The sequence below is a fragment of the Dicentrarchus labrax genome, unplaced genomic scaffold (genome assembly GCF_905237075.1).
Source record: "Dicentrarchus labrax unplaced genomic scaffold, dlabrax2021, whole genome shotgun sequence".
Taxonomy (NCBI): domain Eukaryota; kingdom Metazoa; phylum Chordata; class Actinopteri; family Moronidae; genus Dicentrarchus; species Dicentrarchus labrax.
Genome location: NW_026136701.1, coordinates 11,493,238 through 11,518,155, shown reverse-complemented (window position 1 = coordinate 11,518,155; position 24,918 = coordinate 11,493,238). Strand labels below are relative to the sequence as shown.

Here is a 24,918-nt window from a genome sequence, read left to right as displayed (position 1 = left end):
TGAATACACATTTGCATTCTATTATTGCACACATATCACACACAGGTTTTTCAAAGCTGATTCTAAAGTTTTTTAGATAAAACCTGAGAGTCTACAGCCTTGCTAGCAACTCTGACATTGGAGCTTAATTGCTATCATCAGCATGCTAACATGCTCACAATGACAATGTTGGCATGCTAATGTTTAGCAGATATATTGTTTATCATGCTCACCATCTTAGTTAAGTGTGTTACCTTACTAACATTTGCTAATTAACACGTAACAGAAAGTACTGCTGAGGCTGATGGAGATAGATCAATAGTTTTGTATTAAAAGTATTTAATCATAAATCAAAGTGCTGGACAAATTTAAATTCTGATCTGATTGTAATGCTAGATGATAAATCACAGGCTCACCAAAGTCAGTAGGCTTCATCTTCTTCTTTTTAAGACAATCCATCTAATAGTTGTTGAGATATTACACTCTGGACCAAAGTGGTGTACCAACTGAACAACCAACATTGCCATCCCTATAGCCAGGCCACTAGAGTGTCTAAAAACTCAATAAATTAAAGGAATTTAGTTCTCTACACGAGAGTCAAACACCTGGCACCGTGCCATAATATATGGAAGCTGGAAGAATCCCATTTTGTCTGCTAAGATAGTCTTAAAACACATAGGAGGGCCCTCTCAGTGCAGCCTATTATTCATCGCCAATTGAAGAAAATTTGAACAGCCTGAGGTTTTCTTTCCAGCACTGAAGCCAGGCTGACAGAGAGTCACAGCTCTATGGAGCCATGTGTTTCTTTAATGATAAAATGATTACTATTAGAGACAAATTTCACCACCTCCTTCCCTCAGCAGGAACCGATTTAATCCTCAAACACAGGAAAAGCTGTAAAACCTGATATGTACTCAGACCTTCACCAACTGACTTCAGTGATTTCTTCATCTAAGCCATCGGCCTGTCTCCTAAATCCCCTTCTATTCACTTTATAACTTAAGGCAACATTAGCAATCGCTCCACTAACTTTAATTGTTATGCGGTTTATGCCCAATTATATCTATTGATGAAGCCAGATGAAGCAAATCAGTTAGCGCAATTACAATAATGCCATAAGATCATAAAAACCTGAATGACTTTCAATGTTCTGATGTGAAACTAAGACAAAACTGAAGTTATTGTGCTTAAACCTCCCTTTTCTGATCATGAAATATCCTTTAACTTTCACAAAAAACAAACTTCAGGGGCTGCCTTTTTTCAGCTACATAACATTGTAAAAAATCAGGCACATCCCATCACAAAAATGTGCAGAAAAGCTAGTCCATGCATTTGTTACTTCTAGGCTGGATTATTGCTGTTCCTTATGATCATGTTGGGGGGGAATAACATGTAGCAAAGGGCCACAGGTCGGACTCAAACCCATAGCCTCTGCAGCAAGGACTTAGCCTTAGTACATGGCGCACAGGTGAGCTACCCAGGCACCCTGGGTTGAACATGTTATTCTAGTCTGTCTCATTCATTGATCCTGACTTCTGTGTTGTTCAGTAGTGTCTGTGCTGCTGAGAATACACCTCCAGACTATATAACAAAATATTTGACATGACTATAAATTACTAAAGCGTGAGGGATTGAGTAAGGGCCATCTCCCCTGTTAGAATTGAACACTGGCTGAAAATAAGATACAGCAGGTAAATGTGTAACTAGAATATTACATTTTGTGATTTTATTTTATACTCTGAAAGTTCTAGTTTAATCAAAAATGTCTTACGAGGGTGGGGTTCTTTTGGGTAAATGACCTCCGTTCTAAAACCCAGGCTGCAGCTTAATTTGCAGAATAGGTGTCATTTACATTTAACAGTCCTCTCTGATTGCTGTTTGTTCAAGCTGCCATGAGAACTGAGGCGGTGGACAAAAACTTTACAATTTTAAAACCAAATTATTTTAGCAAAGCCAAACCAAAAGTACACTATTCACATGAATTATCCATCAGACTGCTTTAAGCACGGTAGTGTAAGAAAGGGTTATACGATACGTAGAAACTCTGAATCAGAATATCAATCATGTCAGAGTTCAGCGAAGGCACTGCTACCTGAAGGGTAAAAAACAGACCACAGGAGGAAAAGATCATTAATTCAGATGTTCTTGGAAGCTGAGTTTATTCATTTGTGGTTTCATGATTTTTTGAGAAAATAATTAATTCTGAATAATTCTGAAATCATCAGACATCATTATTCCTTTGATATGGTATTACTAGTGTACAACCATCAGGAAGAAGACTCCGTGTGCCAAAGTGCAAATCAAATAGACTGAAGTTATCTTTCGTCCTGACTTCTATCAAGCTGCTGAACTCCGAAACTAAATCATAGGGCAATGTGCAATAAACAAACCAGCACCGTAGCAATTTAATTTCTTATAGTTTCTTAGTCTCCTTTTAAGCTGCCACATTGTCAGTGTTAAAATATAGTGTCTTCCATGTTTTGAGATGTTTTTATGTTGATTTTGTAATTGTTTTTTGATGTTTATCTGTTATTGAGGTATGCTTGTTTCTGTGAAGCAACAAACTGTAGCACTGTGCCCAAGACAAATTTCCCCTCAGAGACAATAAAGTTTATTCTATTTAATTCTATTCTATTCTAACCTTGAGTGAGAAGATTCTGGATATAGAGGATATTTGAGATATTCAAAGATTATTTCTTTCCCTTTATGGAATTTCTTAATATTTTTTCCCACACTTTCTAATTTCTAGTAATAACATTGGTTGTATGAAGAGCAGGGGGAGCCGTTCACCGTGAGAGTTCAAATCACTTAGATGCTCTGACATCATCAATGACAGTATTCGCACATTCTTTTTTTCCTAAGTACCGAGAGAAACAAAGAAGATGGAAGAAAACTAAATTAGACATATTTTAAAACTTCAACAGAATGCTAATAGACAGCTTCACACAGAGCTTCAGGGTTGGACTCCAACCATATCTGCATTCCCATCCATCTCAATATTGGTAAAACAATAAAGGAAAAAAGAACAACATATTAGTGTCCTTTTCATCTGGCTGCTTCTGAAACTAGACAAAGAAACACGGATGACAAGAAAAAGCCTTGTAGCAAACTGATGAGGCATTGCAGTTTGCTTAGGGGACCTGTTGGAAAAATGCAGATGAAGGATTCTGAGTGAATTGTTTTATAAGTCACAGATTTTAAGTAAATCCAGTCTAGTCTGTCCAGCAGTGGTGTAAAAAGTTAATAATGTTAGTAACCTTAATTAACATTGGGGTCCGTAGGGACTTGGCTTGGGGACCGGAGAGTCTCTGGATAGAGTCCAGCATGGACCACAGAATGGAGTGTGGACTGGACACTGCTAAGGGGCCCTTGAGCAAGGCACCAAACCTGTAACGGCACCCAGGGCTATGTGGCAGTCCATCACTTGCATGTCTATAAGCTGTGTGTGAAAACAGGTTAAATAGTTAATCTTATCTTATCTAATCTAATCTCATCTTCTCCTAAAAGGTGAGGCTCATTCTAACTACTTTATACACTGCATGGTAGCTTAATCAATAATAATACATTTTGTACAAATCTGTAAAAAGTAACAACCAGGTACCTCAAAAGTACATTGCTTGGGTAAAAGTGCTTTTCACCACTGCTGTTGAGGCTGCTTGAGAAAATGACTTCTTTTTTATTTTTATTTTCTAGCCTTCGCCTCCTCTTTCCTTTCTCTCTAATGCACACACAGCTGGCCAAAGCAATGCATTGTGTGAATACCAACAGTGACCTATAAGAGATGCAAATCAAAAACACATCCCTCTCTCTCTCTCTCTCTCTCTCTCTCTCTCTCTCTCTCTCTCTCTTTCTCTCTCTCTCTCTCACACACACACACACACACACACACACACACAGACTGAAAGCTGTTTGAAATCTAATTTCTCATTCCTCTAATGTGCATCATTTCAGATGCGTGTGAACAAACCCTTGTAGGCTGAGGTAACCTTTCTGAAAATACCAACATCTATAATTTACCCTCACATCATATGCAGGAATATTAAATGCGATATTTGGACATAACATCACAGGTCGTGATTAGCTGGCTCCACCAAGGACGGTGGGATACTAAACAAGGATTATGTATTAGTGAGTGACTACAGACCTAATATAGTCTGCAACGCCGTTTTAATTAAAAGAAAGCAGAAACACGGTCTTAAATACACGTTTTCTGAACTATTATTATTTTTTAAAGGCCAGCAATCCATTCACCTAATAGCTATAGACTAAGACTATACAGTCTTAAGTGTTCCCACCACACAACACAAGCCTCTCTCTGTTTGTTCTCCACATTTATCATGTCCTGCGCAGATAAAAAACCTATTCAAAATATCTGCTTGTATCTTTCAATAAAAATGTGAAGTTTAAAACCAGAATTGAAGTTAGTGGAGCTCCCTTACTGTCCGGTAGACTATCTGCTGTATTAATCCTAACAGTAGAGTAATACAGAATATGGCATTCACCATGTGTGCGCCCGGACAGTGCGCCATCGAGCGGTGGAGGAGAGCCTCGGAGAGTATAAAAGCCTCCAGTTTCAGGATGCTGTCAGCATCACTGAAAGAAGAGGCAGCTGCAGCACTACACACCTCAACCTGAACGCTCCTAAGTAGGCTGGCACGGATTAATCTGCTTTTTTAATTTTTTTATTTTCATATAGACCTATTATTTCTTCCTTGTAAAAACAGTAAAATGCGAACAGAGACGCGTTTAAGTTTAGAAAACACTCGGATGAATCCTGCAACTCTGACCTAGAGCTCAGACTTCGAGCAAGACAAGGACGATGGACATTTTTGAAACCACATCTGTGCACCTACAGTCTGGAAGTTAGCCTGAAAGAGAAAGGGGAAACCTGCGGAACTTGTTTTTTTTTAAAAAAGAAGAACAAAGAAAGTCTCCCTTTCCAGAATCATGCAGAGCAACAGCAGCGCCTCCGGACCCCTGACCGCTCTGAGCGTCTGCGGAGGAGAAGAAAATGAACGCGAAATCTTCAAACTTGTCAGCCCCACAGGAGCAGCCTCCAACCTCGGAGCTTTTAACTTTTCACTTAACTGCTGGCTTCACATCCTCTCCAAGGAGTCCTCTCTAGATCTGCATGGAGACAGCGCAAACCTGGCAGTAGGTTTATTCAAGGATTTACCTTTCCTTTTTTTTTTCTTTCTTTACAAATCCAGATGGATAAAATGAATAAATGAGTCTGTCAACACATTCTGCATGAATCCCCTTGACATATGCTGAAAGAAAATGCTTGGTGGTGTTGTGTTTTTGCTTCAGTTTCCATGTGTGATCATTTAGCACCTCCAAAATGAATCCTGTTTGCTACTAAACACAAAATAAGAAAATGTTATTGAATGTGTTTGACAGGTGCGAGTTCTCATCGCGCTGGTCTACCTGGTGGTTTGCGTTCTGGGGCTTGTGGGTAACTTCCTGGCACTCTTCCTGCTCCACTCCCGCCGCCGGGGCCACCACCACTCTTCTGTCGACTGCTTTGTGATGAGCCTTGCACTGACAGACCTCCAGTTTGTCCTGACCTTGCCCTTCTGGGCCGTGGACACGGTGATGGACTTCCGCTGGCCCTTTGGCCGGGTCATGTGCAAGATCGTGAGCTCGGTCACCACCCTGAACATGTATGCCAGCGTCTTCTTCCTCACCGCCATGAGCGTGACCCGGTACCGCTCCTTGGTTACCTCTCTGAAGATGGAGAGCCCTCGGATCGCCACTGCTCGTGCAAAATGGGCCAGTTTAGCCATTTGGGTGGTGTCACTGGTGGCTACGCTGCCCCATGCTTTCTACTCCACCACAGTGCAGGTTTGTTGAACTGTGACTGAACGGGGGTCTTCCTAAGTTCCCACGGTCCTTTGTTGCTCAGATTTATATGGCACATAATAGAACTTTTTCACAGCAGCCATTTTGACATGACCACATGAACACCAATGATACTAATGAAAGGTCTGGTCCATTTAGTGTAACAGAACCTTCCCAGTAAGCCAACATGCACAATAGCAGCACCCAGATTCCGGTCTGTGGGAACATGACATGGTTCCCAAGGTGCTATGTATGTTCCCCCAGTTCTAGGGTTAGGGAACTTAGGACAGTGGGAACATAGATACGCTCCCGTCTGAACTACCATCCCTGATTTGATCTGCTTGCTTTGATCTGTACATGTTTTCTGTTTGGGTGACCAACCTCTTACGTTGTGTTTACAGGTGTCTACAGACGATGAGCTGTGCTTAGTGCGGTTCTCTGACTCCGATTCCGACCACTGGGATCCTCAAGTCCTGCTTGGACTCTATCAAACACAGAAAGTCCTCCTGGGATTTGTAGTTCCCCTGATTGTGATCTCTGTGTGCTACCTCCTCCTCCTGAGGTTCATTCTGAGCCGGCGCATCGTGGGCAGCATGATCAGCAGCAGTGTCACAGAGAGGTCAGAGTCTGAGAGAGGACGCCACCGCCGCCGCTCCAAAGTCACCCGCTCCGTCACCATCGTGGTTCTGTCGTTCTTCATCTGCTGGCTGCCCAACCAGGCTCTGACCCTCTGGGGAGTGCTGATCAAATTTGACTTGGTACCCTTCAGTAAAGCCTTCTACAACACTCAGGCCTATGCCTTCCCCCTGACTGTGTGTTTAGCTCATGCAAACAGCTGTCTCAACCCGGTGCTCTACTGCCTGATCCGAAAAGAGTACAGAGCTGGACTGAAGGCGCTTCTCCTGAGAGTGTCTCACTCAGTCCAAAATGTTCTCACTCTGGCTCTGCGAGGAAGGAGAGTGCAGGAAGCACCAGCCAGCCTGGTCATGATAAACAAAGACATCAATATGTGATTTAAAGGAAAAGTAAAAAGGAAAAGTTTGACATTTTGGGAAATACAGTTATTGAGTTTCTTGCTGAGAGTAAATGAGAAGATTGATACACTCTCCTGTTTGTACGTATGAAGCTACAGCCAGTAACAGGATAGCTTAGCTTAGCACAATGACTGAAAACAGGGGGAAACAGCTAGTCTGGCTCCAGCTAAAAGGTAAATAGATCGGCCTACTGGCACTAATAAACACATTGTATCTCATTTGTTCAATCTGTACAAAGAAGTGAGAAAATGATAAATTGCCATTTTTTGGCGGGGGATATTTCTTGGCTCTGAGTAACTTCCTAAAGTCTCAGCTATTTGCCGGGTAATGGGTTGGCTTTTGTACAGATTTAACAAGATACATGGTTTCATTGATGAGCTTTAGAGGTGCAGGTAGGCAGATTTTGTTTCCTTGAGACGGGGGTACAGCCCATTAATCTGAAACCCCAATAGTCTGAAAAATGTCCCATTGGACTGAAACCCCATTTGTCTGATGGTCCGAAAAGAAGTCCACTGCTCTGAAGGCCTGTTATTCTGAAAATACACTCGCTGGAGTTTTTTGCCCTTTATGTCTTCTTCTATTTGGACATGCAGGAAAGGACAAAGTCAGTCTGTGTGTGTCAGTGACCTTCATCAGGTTACCTTTGTCGTCATGGTCAGAACAATAAACACAACGGTCACAGTTTGGTTTTAGGCACAGAAACTATCCATTTAGGTTCAAGATCATGGTTTGGGTTAAACTAAGTGTGTTAGTTACGTTAAGTTAAGTTACATACATAAGTTAGTGATACCACATACAGTGAGTGTGTATTTTCATAACAAAGGGTCTTCTGAGCAATAGCCATTTGTTTTCAAAACAACGGGCGGTCAGAACAAAGGTATGGTACCTCAAAGCTAGCCGTTAGCTAGCCAACTGCTGGCTGTAGATTCATATTTAGCAGACAGAAATGAGAGTGGAATCAATCATCTCACCTCTTAGCATTAAAGAGCATCAGCATATTTACCGAAATGTCCTTTAATACTAAAGGAAATGCTCCTTTATGAGTTCACTTCGTGGGCCATCTATTGCAGACAAACCTGAACAGCTATCTTTTATCTTTATTATGCCCTTTTGTGAAAAACCATCTTGCCAAGATATGCTCTTTTGGAAATTATTTCAGAGGTGAATTCCAAGTACATTGTTGAAAATGATCAAACCCTCGAATGAGCCGGGTCTGAGTTACAATGTGGGCTGATTATTTATTTTTTGCACAATCAAGCAAAAATACAGTGCGATGTTTGAATAGTTCAACATGTAAAGTGATTTTTGTACTGTGAACCTCAGACACCCACACAGGCAATCAAGGGGACTATAAGCTTGTTCAATTTCCATTAGGTTGGATGTATTTAATATTTATTTGTATATTTGTTGCTAACTCAGTCAGGAGACTAGAACCTCCCTCACATTACTCTTCACATGCACTAAAACTTAACTCCAGCATATGTCATTCAGAGTAGGCAGTGTTTGACCATAGCATGAATCTATCGCTCATTTTCATGTCTCTCGGTGTCTGCCTTGCTGTACCGCTGTGAACTGTTTTGTGATTACACGTATGTAATGTGACATTAAATAAAAAACGAGAGGACAAAAGAGTTCAGGGACGTCTCTGGAAAGTTAATCTCATCTGCAGTCACCGCAGCCACAAAAACGCCAAGACGAGCAAAATGAGTCAGCCGCACAAAAGCTGCTCCACGTTTGTACCCTTTTGCAACCTTTAAAGTTTGAACATTGATAACCATCTTGAGCTGCCCGCAGATAGGCCTAGGGGCTGACATGCAAATACCACACACACCCCAACACAGTCCCTCCATTGTGTGCAAGTCTGGTAGTAATTACTTCTCCAATCAGAATCACAGATTCATTGAGCAGGTCTGTGAGGGAGGCCATGATGCCGCTTAAAAAAAGTCAGCGGGTCACCCAGGGCCCTGCACCTTCCAGCTGTGAAAAAAAACAATCAAAAGTGTGATTTGTCTTGTTCAGATTGCTGCCCAACACAAGAAAGTATTCTGTTGCCGAAACCTGTTATTGTCTTTCCCTCAGATGAGCTTGCTTCATAATTTGACCGTTTTCTCATCAAGCTGTAAACAATGGACAGAGCTACTACAGTCCATCCACTCACACCCAGACGACCTTCTTCCATTTTAGGAGGCAGTTCGCAGAAAACAAGCAACATTTGACAAGTACCAGCGTTGCAATCTTGAGTGTGCCCAGCTTGTCATCTTCAAGTACAGGAAACACTGATGAAAACCACTTGAGAAAATGCATCCGAGTGCCTATACATCCGTGTAGGGCCAGCATGGATCAGTGGTTTAAAGCAATTACAGGCTCAAGATGTTTACTTTCTTGGATGAGACGAGCTTGAATGTGTATAAAGGCATAAAAAAGGGTCGCAGTCAATCACACTTGGAGGCGACATGCGAAGCACGCAGTCAAGTCATGATACATCCTTACATCCCAGCATGCAACACTGTTTGAAAAAAAAGGCACGATTGCTACCGCTGAATAAAAGTCTATTCTTAAATACACAAGTAGATATTTCTATGTGCAGGGACTTTCTGACTGTACTATAAAATTTGTATCTCTTTGAGAGAACCGTGGATTCAAATGGGAGTTAAGAGCTTTTATTGCATTTGATTTCCAAAAGCCAACCACAATCCAATTTGTACAGAGTTCATGTTCTGTTCACGAGCTGAAATACAGTCAGAGCAGAAGGCTGCTTCAGCTGAGAAAGTGCAAACACACAGAGAGACGAGCGTGTGGCACTATTTGTCAAATGTGCGACAAAATGTAATAATTAATATAATCTAACTCAAGGACCGCTTACAGGCTTAGTCGGAGCTCTCAACCAAATCTCACAGTCGTCAGAATGAAGACCATGATTCTCCACAGAAGAGCTTTCAACTGTTTCAACAATTCAGTTAGATGTAAAAATACTGGCAAACCGGGCTACAACGGCGGCAATGGAGCTAATCCTTGGTTACAAATGTGCCTGTCAAAGTACTTCCATTAAAAGTGCTTGTTTTTGGCACTGACAGGATCAGATTGTTATTGTGTCTGACATCATTGTGGAGAGGATCCCTACAGAGATAGACCTTTTTGTTAAAGAGTAAGACCCCTTTTGTTTGATTAGAAACAGCTGTTATATCGCTATGGCATGCCAGACTCCATTCACAAAAATGTTAATTTTACCTCAGAGATAATCAAACTTTATTCAAACTGGACAGAAGCTAACTCACCAAAAGCTTCTTTGTTGTCTATTTAACTGTTCCAACAATCACCAACTCTGGTTGGAAATAAATCTATTATTAACTGATGTAGATGAGAGGAAGAGCCCTTTCAGTCACTCTACTCAAGGCTAATAGCTGCACATGGAGGGATGCAATAACATGCATGCAGAGCTTGGAAAACAACACACACACACACACACACACACACACACACACACACACACATACACACACACACAGGGAGTGTGATGTCATTCTCTATTCAGGACGCATTACCCGCCTATATCTTTACATGGCAGATAGTTGTTCTAAATCTCAGATAACCTGTAAAAACTCAAAAATACAAGTATTCACAGTTGGAGGCTTCCAGTCTGATCAGCTGGTCTCCCCCAGAGGATTGGGGTTTAAAGGCCTGGCTCAAGGGCACCACCGCTATAAGAGGCAAGCATTGCTAACATTTCCGCCACACAGATCCATGCTGCTGGTCCAGGAATCAAACCTGCGTCTGAAATTGCTGCCTTATTCTTTCTGTATGATAACTTCCTGAGATTTGTAGATATAAATTATATAGATTATATTGTTTAGGTAATACAGGTTAATGTATACATTGACCTTTGATATTAACAATTACGTTACAAACAAAAACATTTACTGCAATTTAAGCTAAATGTTTTGAGCATTTACGCTGCACTATAATTCACATTGTGTTGCAGCACAAGCAGGAAGAAGAAAAACATGCCTCTCTCAAGAGAATAATCTCCATCAGGAACTGTGGTGAATATGATTACAGTTATTAGTGATATTTCAGAGCTTGTGAAACACATGACGCATATTACAAAAAATGCAAGTGTCTTCAAAGAGCATATCCAAGGTCATGTTCTTCTTTCAAGGAGGCTGACATTTCTGATGTGCAAGCTCAAACTCAGCTCCACTTAGCAGTAACAGCTCAATTTAGAGACTTTTTGAACATCTTACTTTCCATTTACGAGTAAATTGCAGCTAATTATTTTTACTTTCTTCTTTTTTTTGCGCTCAACCACGTCCATAATGGTCTCTTCTGGCTCATGCTAACTTTCTGAACTCCTTAAGGTTGCTGTGAGTTTGGACATGAAGCCTTGTTTTTTTGGTTTATTGCACTCATCTCAAAGGATAGGATTTTATTTAATTCCTGGAGAAAGTTATGGTGATTCAGTGAATTTGATACTGGACACACATAAGAGAAAGCTTTTCCCCTCCAAAAAATTAGATTATATTTAGAGAAAATGTTTTCTTTAAGAATGATTGCTGAAATATGCGCATGACATGAGCATTTTTTAAAGGGGAAATAACGTGCTTTCAATATTGAGACATTCATTTTATGTATAAACTATTCAAAATAGTGTTTTTGTTTTCTTTTTTCAGTCTGTTCCTCCCTGTGCTCTCCATCTTTATCACATTTGCAGTACAACACCCTTGACAGTGATTCAGGTTTCTTCCTCAGGGACTTGCTCGAGCCCGCTTGTGCTGAATGAGGAGCATCTGTAAACAAACAGTCGTCATGTCGTTACACACAAGGACTCCACACTCTGGTCGCTGATTCACTGAATGACTTCCTTGCAATGCTTTGGTGTGACAGCCATGCCAGAGAATAAACTCATCTCAATCTGCAAGGTCTTTGACGCTCCATAGCAGGTTGGTCTGACCTCGTTAGCTCTATTCATTGTTCTCCCTGTCCTTAAAAGCGTCCCAGTAACTGCCAGTGAAACTCTCACACAGCATGCAGCTGCCACCGGGGTACTTCACAGCAGGGCTCATGTTAAATGCTTAATGAGCTGCGTCTGCTTTCCTCCAGACTTAACACTTTGAATTACAACTGAGGAGTTTGATTCTGGCTTCATCAAACCACAAAATCTTTGATGCAGTCTTCTCCTCTCTTTGTGCCAACTCCAGTCATGCTGTCACTGACTGGCTCCTTATGCCCACGCTGCCACGGAGTACAGACTTATGATGTGCTGCACCGACTGTTCTCCTTCCAGAAAGATCGGCCTTCGTGGCCAAAGGGGCTCTGAAGTGGGTTCTCTGACCAAGGTCCTTCTCACTGAGGTTGGGAGGATGAGCAGCTGCAGGAAGAGTCTGTCTGGTGCTATATAAAGTTTACAGTTTCTAATGATGGAGCCTTTGAAACACTAACGCATTGGAAATCGTTTGATGCTGTTCTTCAGTTCTGTGCCTCCTCGCTATTCTGAGTCGTGACTGTTACACGGTTCCTTAGAGTATATGGCTCTGAACTGCACTGTCATCCATTAGACCTTTCAGGGAGAGACAGTATGCGCTGTAATTTAGATTCTAAGTCTGTCAGCTGTCAGCTGGACATACATCAAGTTTGAGGAGACCTTTAGAGGAGAAATGGCCACTTTATCAAGTATGCTTCTCTAATAAGGGGCTGAGCCCCCATTTTTACCCCAGAACAGCCTGAATTCTTCGTGGCATGGCTTCTACAAGGTGCTGGAAACATTTCTTATTGATTCCCGTAGCTTTACACAGTTGCTTCAGATTTGTCGGCTCCACGTTCAAGCTCCTGGGGAATCTCCTGGTGAGGTTGTCTGCTGAGTGCTAAGAGATGCTCTTCTGCCAAGCACTGTCGTAACACGTTACACATATTTGAGCTACTGTTTCCTGCTGGCTTGAACCAGTCTCTATTCTCCTCTGACCTCTCTCACTGCCGACCTAAAAAACTGTAAACTCTAGAGACCTTAGATTTTAAGGGGGGAATCATTTGCCTAAAGATATTCTACAGTGTGTATATATATATATATATATCACCCCGCCTGAGATACAACACCGCAAAATAATGGGCTGAGTACATTCAAAGGGCACTTTGAGAACATTTAGCTCATTAGTACCGTCAGAAGTCCCAATCAAGGGGCCACATCATCACACCTGAGGCAGGGAGGACAGCACAAGCTGCCTGGAAAGGAAACAGCTTTACCGAGGCTATATAAACTTCATTTGTTCTTTCTTCTCCTAGCCATGTTATGTGCATCCCTTAAGTGAATTTTCTTGTTTTACGTTTACCATCTCTCAAAATTCGCAATATAAAATAAAAAAACAAAAACAGCTCTGCCTCATCTGGGTGTCACACACACACACTTCCCACCTGCCGTTGGGTTTAGACTCCAACAGGCAGCGCAGAACAGACACTATAAAAACCAAACTGACATATAGACGGAGAAGATAAGAGCAGTAATGAGGACTGTGTAATGACCCATTCACAGAACAGGCAGCTGGACTGAATGTGTTTGAGTTGCAGCTGCTGCGTTTGCTGGCTGTAATATCGGTTGCTTATATTTGGAGAGACAAAGTGCCTTAATGAACTGAGGCATATTCAATGTCAGACACGCAGCGTAATGTTCACTGCAGTAATACAAACAAACACTTGTGACCCATTCTCCAGTCTTCTTGCTTTAAAAACAAGAAAACCCAACAGCACCTAAGGATGGATTTTGTTTTGTACGTATTTTAATGGTACAACAGAAGGAGGGTCTTTGGGCCATTGACATCGATTCTTTCATGGCATCAAATGAACAAAAGCTGGTTCACATTAGGTAACTGCTGTTAGACAGTACATAAAGCACAAATACACAGGGGGTTCTACCAGGAACATACTGTGTTTATTGTAAATAAAACATGTATATATATATATATATATATATATAAAAAACAGTAAAGGGAATTTTTCTATCAGTACAATGCTTTTTTCCTGAAATAAAAACCTTTTTCTGAGAAACGTACAGCGTGATTATGGTCCTATTACTGCCATCAGCAGCAGGTGCTGCACTTACGCACAAAAATAGGAAGAATTATACATCTTGCTGGAGGAAGAGACATCTTTTGTACAATGAGATAAGCAGATTGACAATTGTGGAGAAAATCTGCAATTCTAATTGTTGCGGGTAAAAAACAAAAAAACATTGCTGTGTATCAAATTGTTTTACAATGCGACATAATAACCCCAGAGATAATGGCTTGTTCAGGAAACACAGGTTTCACCTAAAATGCCCCGCAGCTGTATGAGGCTACTAGTCAGTCAGACTCTTCTTGTGAAGTACTGACCCAAGGTGTTTTTAAAGGCTAGATCTGTAGGGATGAGATCTGGAGCGCGCGGTTATAAATAAAGCTTTTAATAATGATAATAAGGTGCAGCTTATTCACCTTATTAAAAGCTTTATTTATAACCGTGTGCTCCAGATCCCCATCCGTTGTCTTGTCTGTTAAAGACTGGTCCTCCAAATGAAGCAAAGCTGCAAGTTTGATTATACAAGTTGTTTGACCAGAAATTAAAAAGATTCCTAATCAAACACCTACCTAAAGCCGTGTCCTCTTCTTACCCGGGACACCTGGATCACTTAGCTAATTTTGTTTAATGAGGTCAACTTCAGCGGAGGAGTTAGTTAAACATCATAGTTCATTGTGGCTGTAAGGGGTAAGAAATCTGAATTAAGAAAACCACTACAGTACTAGAAGAGTCTTCGCTTCAGAGGGTGGAAGATGAGAAGAACCTCTATCCTCTGTGAAATTGATCAAACTGAGCAACCTCAGTTGTAAAGTTTGTTTCTGGACGGGTTTGTGTTGTGAAGTTGGAAAAAAAAAAATGGCTATGAGGCTATTTTTCTTCATTTAACTCCACTGAGGAGTCAGCTCTTTCTCTCTTTACTGAAACCATCTCCTCCTTAACACTCCCACCGTCTGTTAGTGCCGTTGCTTCTCTCTTCCTCTCCTCCTTAATGAGGTCCTTTTTAACCTTTGGTTTGACATCAGTGGTGGACTCGGATGTGGCTGTGCAGCTCTCACAGACAGTCGGACCTTCCCACTTTGGGATATCCAAACCCAGCAACTCCATCACCTGTTTCATCACCTCATCCACGTAACCGTTGATACGCAGGTATGCATGCTTGTCCTGCAAGACAGAAAATTACAAGCGTGAAATGATGAACCTAAAGATGCCAGACAGAGAACATGAGCAGCATATTTAACCACAATTTTGCCTTTAATTAGTACACAGTATTTCAATTGTCATACCATGTTTCCACACATATGTGTCGGGTGGCGGTGCAGGAATGAGACTTACGTGTTTTGTGGGCTGCAGGTTGACAATGGCCAATTTCCCTCCTTTCCGCTTGGTGAGGAGTGGAAGGTCTCCACTGGGTTTTATCTGCAAGGAGGTGCCGAGCGTCAGTGCCAGATCTGCTCGTCTGGGTGCAGACAGAAGAAAAAAAGATTATAGTTACATCCTCAGCTGCTTGCGACATTCTTCTTATTTTCCTGTCATTAAGGAGGATTTATTCTTGTGCGTTAAGAGGTCATCTGAGATTCCAGCACTGTCAGTGAGGAAAACATTAGCAAGTGCGTCCACATTTGTGTGTGTCACAGTATGTGACTCTCAGTGCTAAGCACGCCTTTCTCTGAAAAGTAATTACTTGGTGATATTTGAAAAACCCAGAATATTATTTAACAACATTCACAGCCGTTCTGAAGGTTTGATCTGAACAGGTCTGAACAGTACATTTGAGTGACAGAGATAAGCTTAATTTCTCTAACAATATTTGGAAAGCGAGCGGATAATTTCAACATTTATGGCTCTCCTGTATTCACAGAATCTGAGATTTGGATGAAGAAAATATTCCATCTGCAGCATAAAAAACAAAGTTTTACCTGTTTCTTAAGTTGGGACTGTACTTCTCATCTAGGTGGTGACATGACGTATGTCCTTGTTCTTTTTGTATTTTTTTAAGTTGAGCGAGGGGATACGTCATTTCTGGCTGCTATCTTTGTGTGGGTTTTAAAAAAGTGGTGCAGCTTGAGAAACGGGTAAAAAAATCTTTTCTTATCTTCAACAAACAGAAAATGTTCATTCAAATAGTTATAAAAGTCTTTGAAGATTCTAGAAATACGTTCTGAACAGCCATGAGTTTGGTAAAAATGACCTGCTGGGTAATTATTTTTTAGAGAAACGCTTGCTTAGCGCTGTCACTCAAATGTAATTATAATACATGATAGACACAAACTGTTATCTGCTGCGTTTCAGTAACACAAATCTAGCAAAGCCATCTCGACTTCAAATGTTGTGCTCAGTGCGCCCCATCATAATGAACAACGTAAACACAGCGATTCCACAGCAACAGTCTCCTTTTCAGTAATGACACATGGCAAAATTGAAGTTATCTGGATGTAACTCAGTTCTGCAAGCCCATGCATAGCCCACTGTCTCTCCATATCATAAAGTAAAATAAAGAAGAAAGAATGTCATTATGATTGTGCTACCAAAGAGTGAAGTCCACACTGAACCATGAATCAAAACCTACAAAAACAACTTTATTTAGCACTCAATTCCTGTCACATTTTTGTTGTAACAAATAAACATCCTGAACATCGACCTGCTTCTTCGAACAAATAACTCTGAAATGGTATTTATGCATCTAATATTGGCCACTGAAAGTACACATAGGGGAAACCCAAACATCAAATTCATCTTGCTGTTTTGTAAGCGCACAATTAAAGGTTTTTGCGACAGAGGGTTTGAATGGAAACATTGACACACAAGAGGCAAATGGAAACATTAAAGTGGACTGTGATGCATACAAAAACCCTAAAAAGGTTTACAAATAAAGGCGTATTGGTATATCAGGACACTGACAGCAAAGCTGAACAGAATGCTAAAGCAAATGGATCCAACACATTATTTCAGTTTTAAGTTCACAGGATGCATTTGATCTGTGACTTGTGCCGTTGGGCCAGTAATGAAACAGGGAGAGGAAACTGGGATAGATAAGAGTAAGTACTGTGTTTTTCTCAGTTATAAAGATGCATGCTGAACCAAAAACAAAAACATCAGACACTATAAAGTAACAGAGGAAACAATTGCTGCAATTTCTGTGCATCTCACCTGCTGGCATCATCTGCTTTGTTCAGGTCTCGGTCAGGAAGAGCATCCTCCCAGTCCAGTATAGTGCTTATCAGCTTTCCTCTGTTATAGTGAACAATACACAGTCATGCTAATAAATGTCTCATAGCACATTATTTTGAAATGCGGTAAAAACAGGTGTTACCTGCAGGCTCTGAGTCCTCTGGATCGTACCACCTCACAGTAACGTCCTGTTGGTTTCAGCCCCATCACACCAATCACCTTTTCTCTAACATACTGCCTGGAAAACCAAGACTCCTACAGATTACATCTCTGTCCAATCACATCAGCTTTAGTTTAGTTAAGAAGCCACTTACAAGCTTCATACCAAGATCCAGTTTTCCACAATTGAACAAAAACATGATAGTATAGACTCTGAGGCCACTTTATTAGATAAACACAACTCTTGCCTCCAGACAGCCAGATTTCTTGAAAACATGGCCCATACACGATTCTGGAAATGCTCTTTAGGGATATCAAGGACTCATGCAGCTGCTGCAAAGTTGTTCAAACATACATTTATGTCTCTGTGCTACTTCATCTCAAAAGTAATCTACTTGGATGAGATCTGGAGTTACTGGAGTAAAAAGAAATCACTGTCATGTTCCTGGAATCCTATTGAGATAATTAGTGGTCATTGAAAGGGGGAAATTATCCTGCTGGAGAAAGAAAATAGCGCCCATCATTAGTGAGATGCCTTGCAGAGCAAACACTCGACTTACAATGGCTTTTACCTTTTAAACATGGCAGGACGTATCAGGGATTCTAACTCTGACTGTTGTCGAAAGAAATCAAAGATTTACTGGCTCCCCTTTCATAAATTTAGCAATCACATGTCTATTGTACCTTCCTCTTGTTGTTCCTCTCTAAAAGAGTGGAACCCAGCATGGTTTTTTTTCTGCTGCTGCAGGGCATCTACTTCAACAACTGAGCGCTCAGAGATGGTCTTCTGCACATCGGAGCTATTACTTGTGCACTATTGGCCTTTCTGTGAACTTTAACAGGTCGGGCCTTTCTGTTATTGATGAAGTGCTTTCAATCACAGAACTGCCACCAAATGCACGTATTTCACTCTCTGCTGTACCTGCAGTGTGTGAAAATCCCAGGAGGACGCCGGTTTCTGAGATGCTGGAAAGACAACATCTGGCTCACATCCGATCCTGTGCATGCTAATGTTAGATGAACAATAAGTATCCTGTCTGAATGTTTTATATATATTGTGTTGCGGCGGCTTGATTTGCTGTTTGTAGTACCGAACAGGTGTACCTAATAAAATGGCCTTAAAGTAAAAGCCAGGAAGAGTAGCTTGTAAGGATGAGGATTATCAAAGACTTTCAAGATGTTGGTGTGTGTGTGTGTGTGTGTGTGTGTGTGTGTGTGTGTGTGTGTGTGTGTGTGTGTGTGTGTGTGTCTGTGTGTGTGTGTGTGTGTGTGTGTGTGTGTGTGTTTGTGTGTGTGTGTGTGTGTGTGTGTGTGTGTGTGTGTGGATACATACCGGCCACACTTCTCACACTCCTCCACAAACATGTTTCCATGAAGCTCTGATAACATATCCCTAATAGAGCAAGAGGGAGAAAAGTCCACAAAGGCAGAAAGATCACAAAGACGATATTCACTTAGATCATTGTCTCCAAAGTTAATGTCAGGACTCTTCAACACAACTTTTCCTGAGTCCTTCTCTGTGACTGAAACTCTGTTAAATATTCTGAGGCCATATTCACTTCTGTGTTCCACCTGGTACCTGCACAGATGAGTGCCAACCAGTTTACTTTACCAGTTTGTCTGCTGTCTCAGTGATTTCCTCAGAGAACTACCGCTTCGCTATCTAGCCTCGTCTAAAAAAGAAAAAAACAACCTGACTGATAAAGGGTAGAGGGAGAGCTGAGAAATGGCTTCCAGGGAAAGCAAGTCTTCCAATATGCGTAAAGGCTGGATGTACGTACTGAATGAAAAATTGGATTCTTGGCCTTTGGGTTAGTCCGGTATGATTGGATAATCCAGAGTCAGACCAAACATTTTCCATTACACTGAGCATTATTTGAAGTTATTTGAGCCGCATTTAAAGAGCGGCTCATTTCTGGCGCTGTTACAACTGTTATCATAAAGCAGCAGTTCCGTATTTGAAAACAATGAGTCACAACCCAACAAGTAACAAATTGGTGTGAAACAAGACGGTCACAAAGCTTACAATTCATTTGTCTTTGTAAGATATTAAAAATGCACAAAAAAAATATAACGTGGTTGTTTCATCCTCATTGAGGAATTCACTGCATTTTCCTAACAAGTTCACTTTTCCTCTAAATAAATACCTCACGTCCACTTCTCACTTATTCATTCCCTCTCCTCTCCACTCACTTTGCTTCAGGCACAGTGATGTCCCTAAAATCTAACACATATTAGCATATGGAACATTTTCATCCATACTTAGATCTTTTTTGGGGAAACTAGGAATCTGCTGTAGTCAGTTGTACAGTATCTGATAGGATGACCTATCTGTACTGCTCCATTAATAAATACGTTTATATTAATAAAAATAGGTCAACTGACTACATTTAATGTGAAAGTGGTACTCATAGCAACAAATCCGCGTAGAATTATCCCCCGACTCCGCACTTCCCCTCGGCTCTACGGACCTTTAGCATCTTCCAGCTCATTGTTTGGTTTTATAGCCTGTGACTTTGATCTTTCCATTCACTCGCATCAACTTTATTTCCAGCAGCAGCAGCAGAAGACGGTTAGCGACTAGCTGCTGAACATAGTTCAGCATTTAGCAGCTAAAGAGCCAGATATTTCTCTGAGGAGAGCTACAGGAGAATGAATAGTGGACTTTAATCTTTAATCAGGGAGACACAAACAGGATTATGCTAATTAATCGCCATAACAACTTGTTGGGTGATAATATGTCACTGTTGAAAGCTGCATTAATTGATTAGTCCTTCAACAGAAAATTATCAAATCATTTCAGTATCTTTCTTCCAAACAAATGATACAATTGTAGGGTTGCAGCTTCTTAAATATAAATGAATAAATTAGTTGTTACCTGGGGAAGCCTGATCGCACATGCAGTCCGTCCACATTCTGGCTGATGAGATACTTGAGGTACCCGGCCCTCTGCAGTCCCAGGAGGGCCATGTGAGTCAAGCTGGGTCTGGCATCTTCAAATGTCGTGTCAAAGCGAGGTGACTCACCCTTTTCTTCTAACGTCCACACACCCTTTGGACCTCTGAAAGAGAATATAGTGATAAATAGACTGGTGATAATCAAGATTTACCAGGTTGCGATGGACTGAAGATATTGTGTGTCTAAAAGTAATGTGTGGGTTTTTTTCATGGTTGAATATTAACAGTCTGATGGGAACATTTCTGCAAAGGAGATCAGTGAGCCAGACTGACAACACGCTGTCAAATGCAATTAAATAAAAAGAATTGTACAAAGATTCTCCTGCACCTGAAACATACATATTATATTGAAGGAAAATATCTTCATGAGGGTTTCACAAAAATATCTACAGTGTAATCTGACAGAAATATATTCCTACATATAGTGATACAGTTTTCCAACTAAAATATATGCAAATCTGTTGTCCACTCTGACATCCCTCTGTTTGTGCTTCTTTGATTAACCAGTCAGTTTTGGGTGTCTGAATAATGTATAAACGCAGCGCTACAGTCAGCACAGGCGCCGTCTAACATCCTCACAGTTGCCAAGTTACTTCGAGCACACGCGACTTATCTTTATGCATCAAATGAGGGAACGCATCCTGCAAATCCTCAAACGCACGCACAACAGTCTCATCTCTCGCTTTCAATTTGAACTTGCACATCCCTCACCGTCAACGTGATTTATAGCTATGCTCAGTCAAGACCAGTTCAAAGACATACCAGCATTAACGGAGAGGCGTGTACATCTCTTATTACACGCTTATCACCCCAAGAAAGATGCTGCAGGACATGAAAGTCACGGAGGATCTGTAAAGCTGGTATATTCACATATGTGTGTGTGTGTGTGTGTGTGTGTGAGTGGCAGCAGTAGGAATAAAATGTATGTTAGTAGGTTAGTGATACGTATACAGGAACCTTGGTTTTATTGATATTGCTGTTCAAGGTTGACAGGCACAGTGGTAAAATATTGATCAGTCAGGTTTCCAGGGCTAATGGCAACAGGCATGTACACATCAATTCACACAGGAAAACATCTGTCATTCACACAACGATATTGAAGGGCTGCAACTAACTATTATTTTCATTATCGATTTATCGGTCGATCATTTTCTCGATTAATCGATTTGTTGTTTGGTTCATAAAATGTTAATCATTGTTTCCCATTATTTTGTATTTTGTCCACAACTTAAAGATAATCAGTTTACTGTTATGGACCGACTAAAAACCAACAGAAAATAATTACATTTGAAAAGCTGAAATCAAATATCTTTCGATTAATCGACTATCAAAATAGTTGGTTAATAATAGTTATTAAGTTAAATACTAATTGATGAATTGTTGCATCTCTAGAATAATCAACTCAACTAATGTCTTCCTAAAATATAAAATGTAAGTTATATAGTGCCACAGTTTAGCTATTATACGTGTTTGTACAGTACCAGAAATTCTCCCACTATAATGAAAGAAAACAAAAGGAGCAAGGATTTATTTCAGTGCGTATGACTGTTTTAGAAAAAACTGGATCTGACAAATAATAAGCAAGTATCTCCCTCAACTGCTCATACAGCGGTACTACAACAGAAACCAGGAGGCTGAGCCAAGAGATCCATTAATGTCAACCAGAAACAACAACAACAACAAAAACAAAAAAAGGACTGGCCTAGATTCACTGATTATGCAACTCGCTTAAGAACAAATCTTGATGAGGTGTAGTTAAAGGACTCATCGCTTTCTCGACTCATTACAATATGTTCAAGACACAGCTTGTGACTATGAATAGCTCTGACACATTTTGTCGTATCATTGTTCACAAAAACATCTAAGGCTTTAAAATGAATCAATGAACCACTGGACAATGAATATCTTACAATAACAATAAACGCTTAATTAATGCCAAACATTAATAATTCAAGCATTTTAAATGTTTTGCTTTATAGCACTGTCATTTAAATATATTTGGGGTTTGGACAGCTGGTCAGATAAAACAAGACCCCTGAAGTCGTCATCTTGGTCTCTGGGGAAATGAGATCTGCTTATTTAATCATTTTCTGACCTTTGACTGATACATCGATTGATCAAAAATATTATTGACAATGAAAACAATAACTGATTGCAACGTAATTTATAATTAATGTGCAAACTAAATAATAAACATAATATTTTGTTGAACAAGAAAATAACAAAACAGGAGTAAATAATTCTAAGGAATGGAGAATGTGATGCAGCATAATAAAATATGTACTGTATGTATTTTAATTATCCAACAGTTAAAGTAGTCCAAAATGTATCGGTGACGAAGTGACTGAAGAAAAGCAAATGTAGAGAGAGTATCTTCTCAGAAATTCAAAACTGGAAGATGAAAAGATATTATTAATATCATCATAACACATCTTTTCCAGGCTGCCAAAAATGAACTGAAATGACAACATGCAGTTTCTTTTCTTTATCCCTCCTTTAAACTTCTGATCAAACTTCAGCCTTAGTATTTACAGCAATCTCGCCCAAGTATCTCCCTAATGGCTACTATAATAAACAATTGTCTGCACTGCAAACTGGTCATTTCATTACACTGTCCTGCTGATTCTCCACAGCTGTGGCATCAAACAACAAACAAACTTTGAGATTTTACACAAAGAATTTGTATTGAAATATTCTGGATATAATAAAAAAGGGCTGGAATGCTACATACTAATAATACTACTACTTAATCAATCACAATCATCCTAAAGGTAAAATCACAGAGGTGAACATGCTGTACATACATCTGCACCGTCATTCACAGTAAAAATATGGAAGGTAAATGCACATTAAAAAGCTGAGTTGAGCACTGTAATGAGCACAGTGTCCCAAACATCCTTTCTTACTCTTCATGTTTTCATGATCATGAAACAGGTCGAGAGAGAAAAGCAGAGTTTGTGTGAACGGTTGATGGGAGAAAAGAGATGTGCTTGTTTGTGCCTCACCTGAAGTCCGGGATGCCTGCTGAGGTGCTGATTCCTGCTCCGGAGTGAACGACCAAGTACTGAGATTCTTTAATCAACTGAGCGAGGGTTTCCGCCTTCGCCTTCATCTCCTCGGGATTATCAAACATCTGCCACAGAACGCAAAATGTCAGTTTTAAGAACAGCTGGCCGGTACAAATTAAATATCACAATGTGTTTGAAGAGTATTTAAATATCAATATTTAGGAGCGACCAAAGGTTGGGAAGGGATGCTTTCAGTATTTTATCTACACAGGAGTGAGTGACACGCTGAGATGTTCAACGCACACAGGTTTTAATGGTCTTCTACACCTCACACACACTGCCCTTCTTCTGTCATTTCCTGTTTATGTTTATTTTAATGTCACATGTGTATTACTAACTGAGCCGAGCGTTTGTTAAACATGTAAAAGCTCTGGGGAGAGAATTATAAAGTCTACAACAAAGCTTTAACAGAGAGGATGACATTATGATTACCAAAAGTATATTGACTCCATCAGTGTGCAGTTTCGATGTTCTGCTACTTTTTAAATACTATTCTACTTTCCAGAGTGAAACAGTCCACTGGCCCTTTACTCATCCACATTTTCTGACTGCTGGAGTTAATGTTTTTGTTTTTATCCCTAGCTTGTACTTCTCTTCTCCCTTTAACTGAGGACACATGCTACAGGCAACAATAAACACATATGAACAACACAGGGTCGAATGAATACTGCTTGCATTTAAACGAGCCTGTTATTCAGTAAGTAGTTAGATATTAAACCACCAGGACAAAACAACAAAACAAACGATGACAGAAAACTGTATAATAACATTACTTCAGTCCTTCCTGTCGTCACCTAACATTTCTGTACCTTTTCTTCCGTTCATTTGTAAACTGAGTTGTTTCAACTCTTCTCTCTTTTGTTTTATTAAACCGAACATGAAGCAGACATCCTCGGCTAAACTGCTAGCAGCTGATTAGAAGCTAACTGTAGCTCACAAAAGCTACATTTTACCTCCGGAAGTCCGCAAACGCCTTTGTCTGCGTACGGCGAGAGTCCGGCTGCATAATTCACAGACATGGCTGTTGTTAGTATCGTTGTTTTTTTATTGTTTTTGTTTAGAAAAGCTGTTCTTGATAAAAGGAGAAATCTCCCAGACGGGCTTCAACTGTGTTGTTTGGCTGCCGTCATCTCTGGGCGACGACACACATATGCTGCATTCACAGAAACAGGGAAAATTGTAATTTACGCGATTACCACCCCTTTGTTTCGATAAAGATAACGTTATAGCTCATTGGCAGTAGATATCGATCTACAAATTACAGGTAAAGGCGCTCAGCACACTTTAAGGTACCGTCTTTTATTGAATGTATGATAAAATATCCCACGTTAGCGTTATTTTACTGGATTACCTTCTAAGTTTATCTTAATGCGTATCATCAGGAAACCCGGTGCAATGCCTCTGCCCACCAAGGTAACACAGCAGCACCATTTTGAGCTTTTATACACTCTTGGTGAACTGTGACGCTTCAGTGCTTGGGGTGGACATTTATATTAAGCAAATCAAACTAAATCTACACAACGATTTGATCATGACCAACAGCACGTATTTATGCTCAGGTGGTTGCTGCTTTGAGCTGTGAGGCTAATGTCCGATATTCCCGTGTGACGTGAAGGCAGCACGGTGTGTCCATGGAGGAATCCTTTCCTGTTATCAGTGGTTTCTACATTA

At 40.5% G+C, this 24,918-nt stretch overlaps 2 protein-coding genes across 3 annotated transcripts; one reads left to right on the top strand and one right to left on the bottom strand.

Moving 5' to 3' along the window:
- Positions 1-4,589: 4,589 nt before the first annotated feature.
- LOC127363561 (relaxin-3 receptor 1-like) lies at positions 4,590-8,485 on the top strand. Its single transcript, XM_051400232.1, has 3 exons — positions 4,590-5,133; positions 5,380-5,823; positions 6,222-8,485. The coding sequence occupies exons 1-3, from the start codon at positions 4,927-4,929 to the stop codon at positions 6,831-6,833; spliced, it is 1,263 nt and encodes a 420-aa protein (XP_051256192.1). The 5' UTR covers positions 4,590-4,926; the 3' UTR covers positions 6,834-8,485.
- Positions 8,486-13,748: 5,263 nt separating this feature from the next.
- On the bottom strand, positions 13,749-24,382 carry sirt6 (sirtuin 6). Of its 2 annotated transcripts, none has more exons than XM_051404782.1 (8): positions 24,201-24,382; positions 23,185-23,312; positions 20,101-20,283; positions 18,556-18,615; positions 17,206-17,301; positions 17,043-17,123; positions 15,228-15,351; positions 13,749-15,056 (listed from the first exon to the last, which is right to left on the bottom strand). In XM_051404782.1, the coding sequence occupies exons 1-8, from the start codon at positions 24,264-24,266 to the stop codon at positions 14,763-14,765; spliced, it is 1,032 nt and encodes a 343-aa protein (XP_051260742.1). In that variant the 5' UTR covers positions 24,267-24,382; the 3' UTR covers positions 13,749-14,762. The 2 variants fall into 2 exon arrangements, with proteins under 2 accessions (XP_051260742.1, XP_051260751.1); XM_051404791.1 differs by lacking the exon at positions 24,201-24,382 and adding an exon at positions 24,057-24,190.
- Positions 24,383-24,918: the final 536 nt, after the last annotated feature.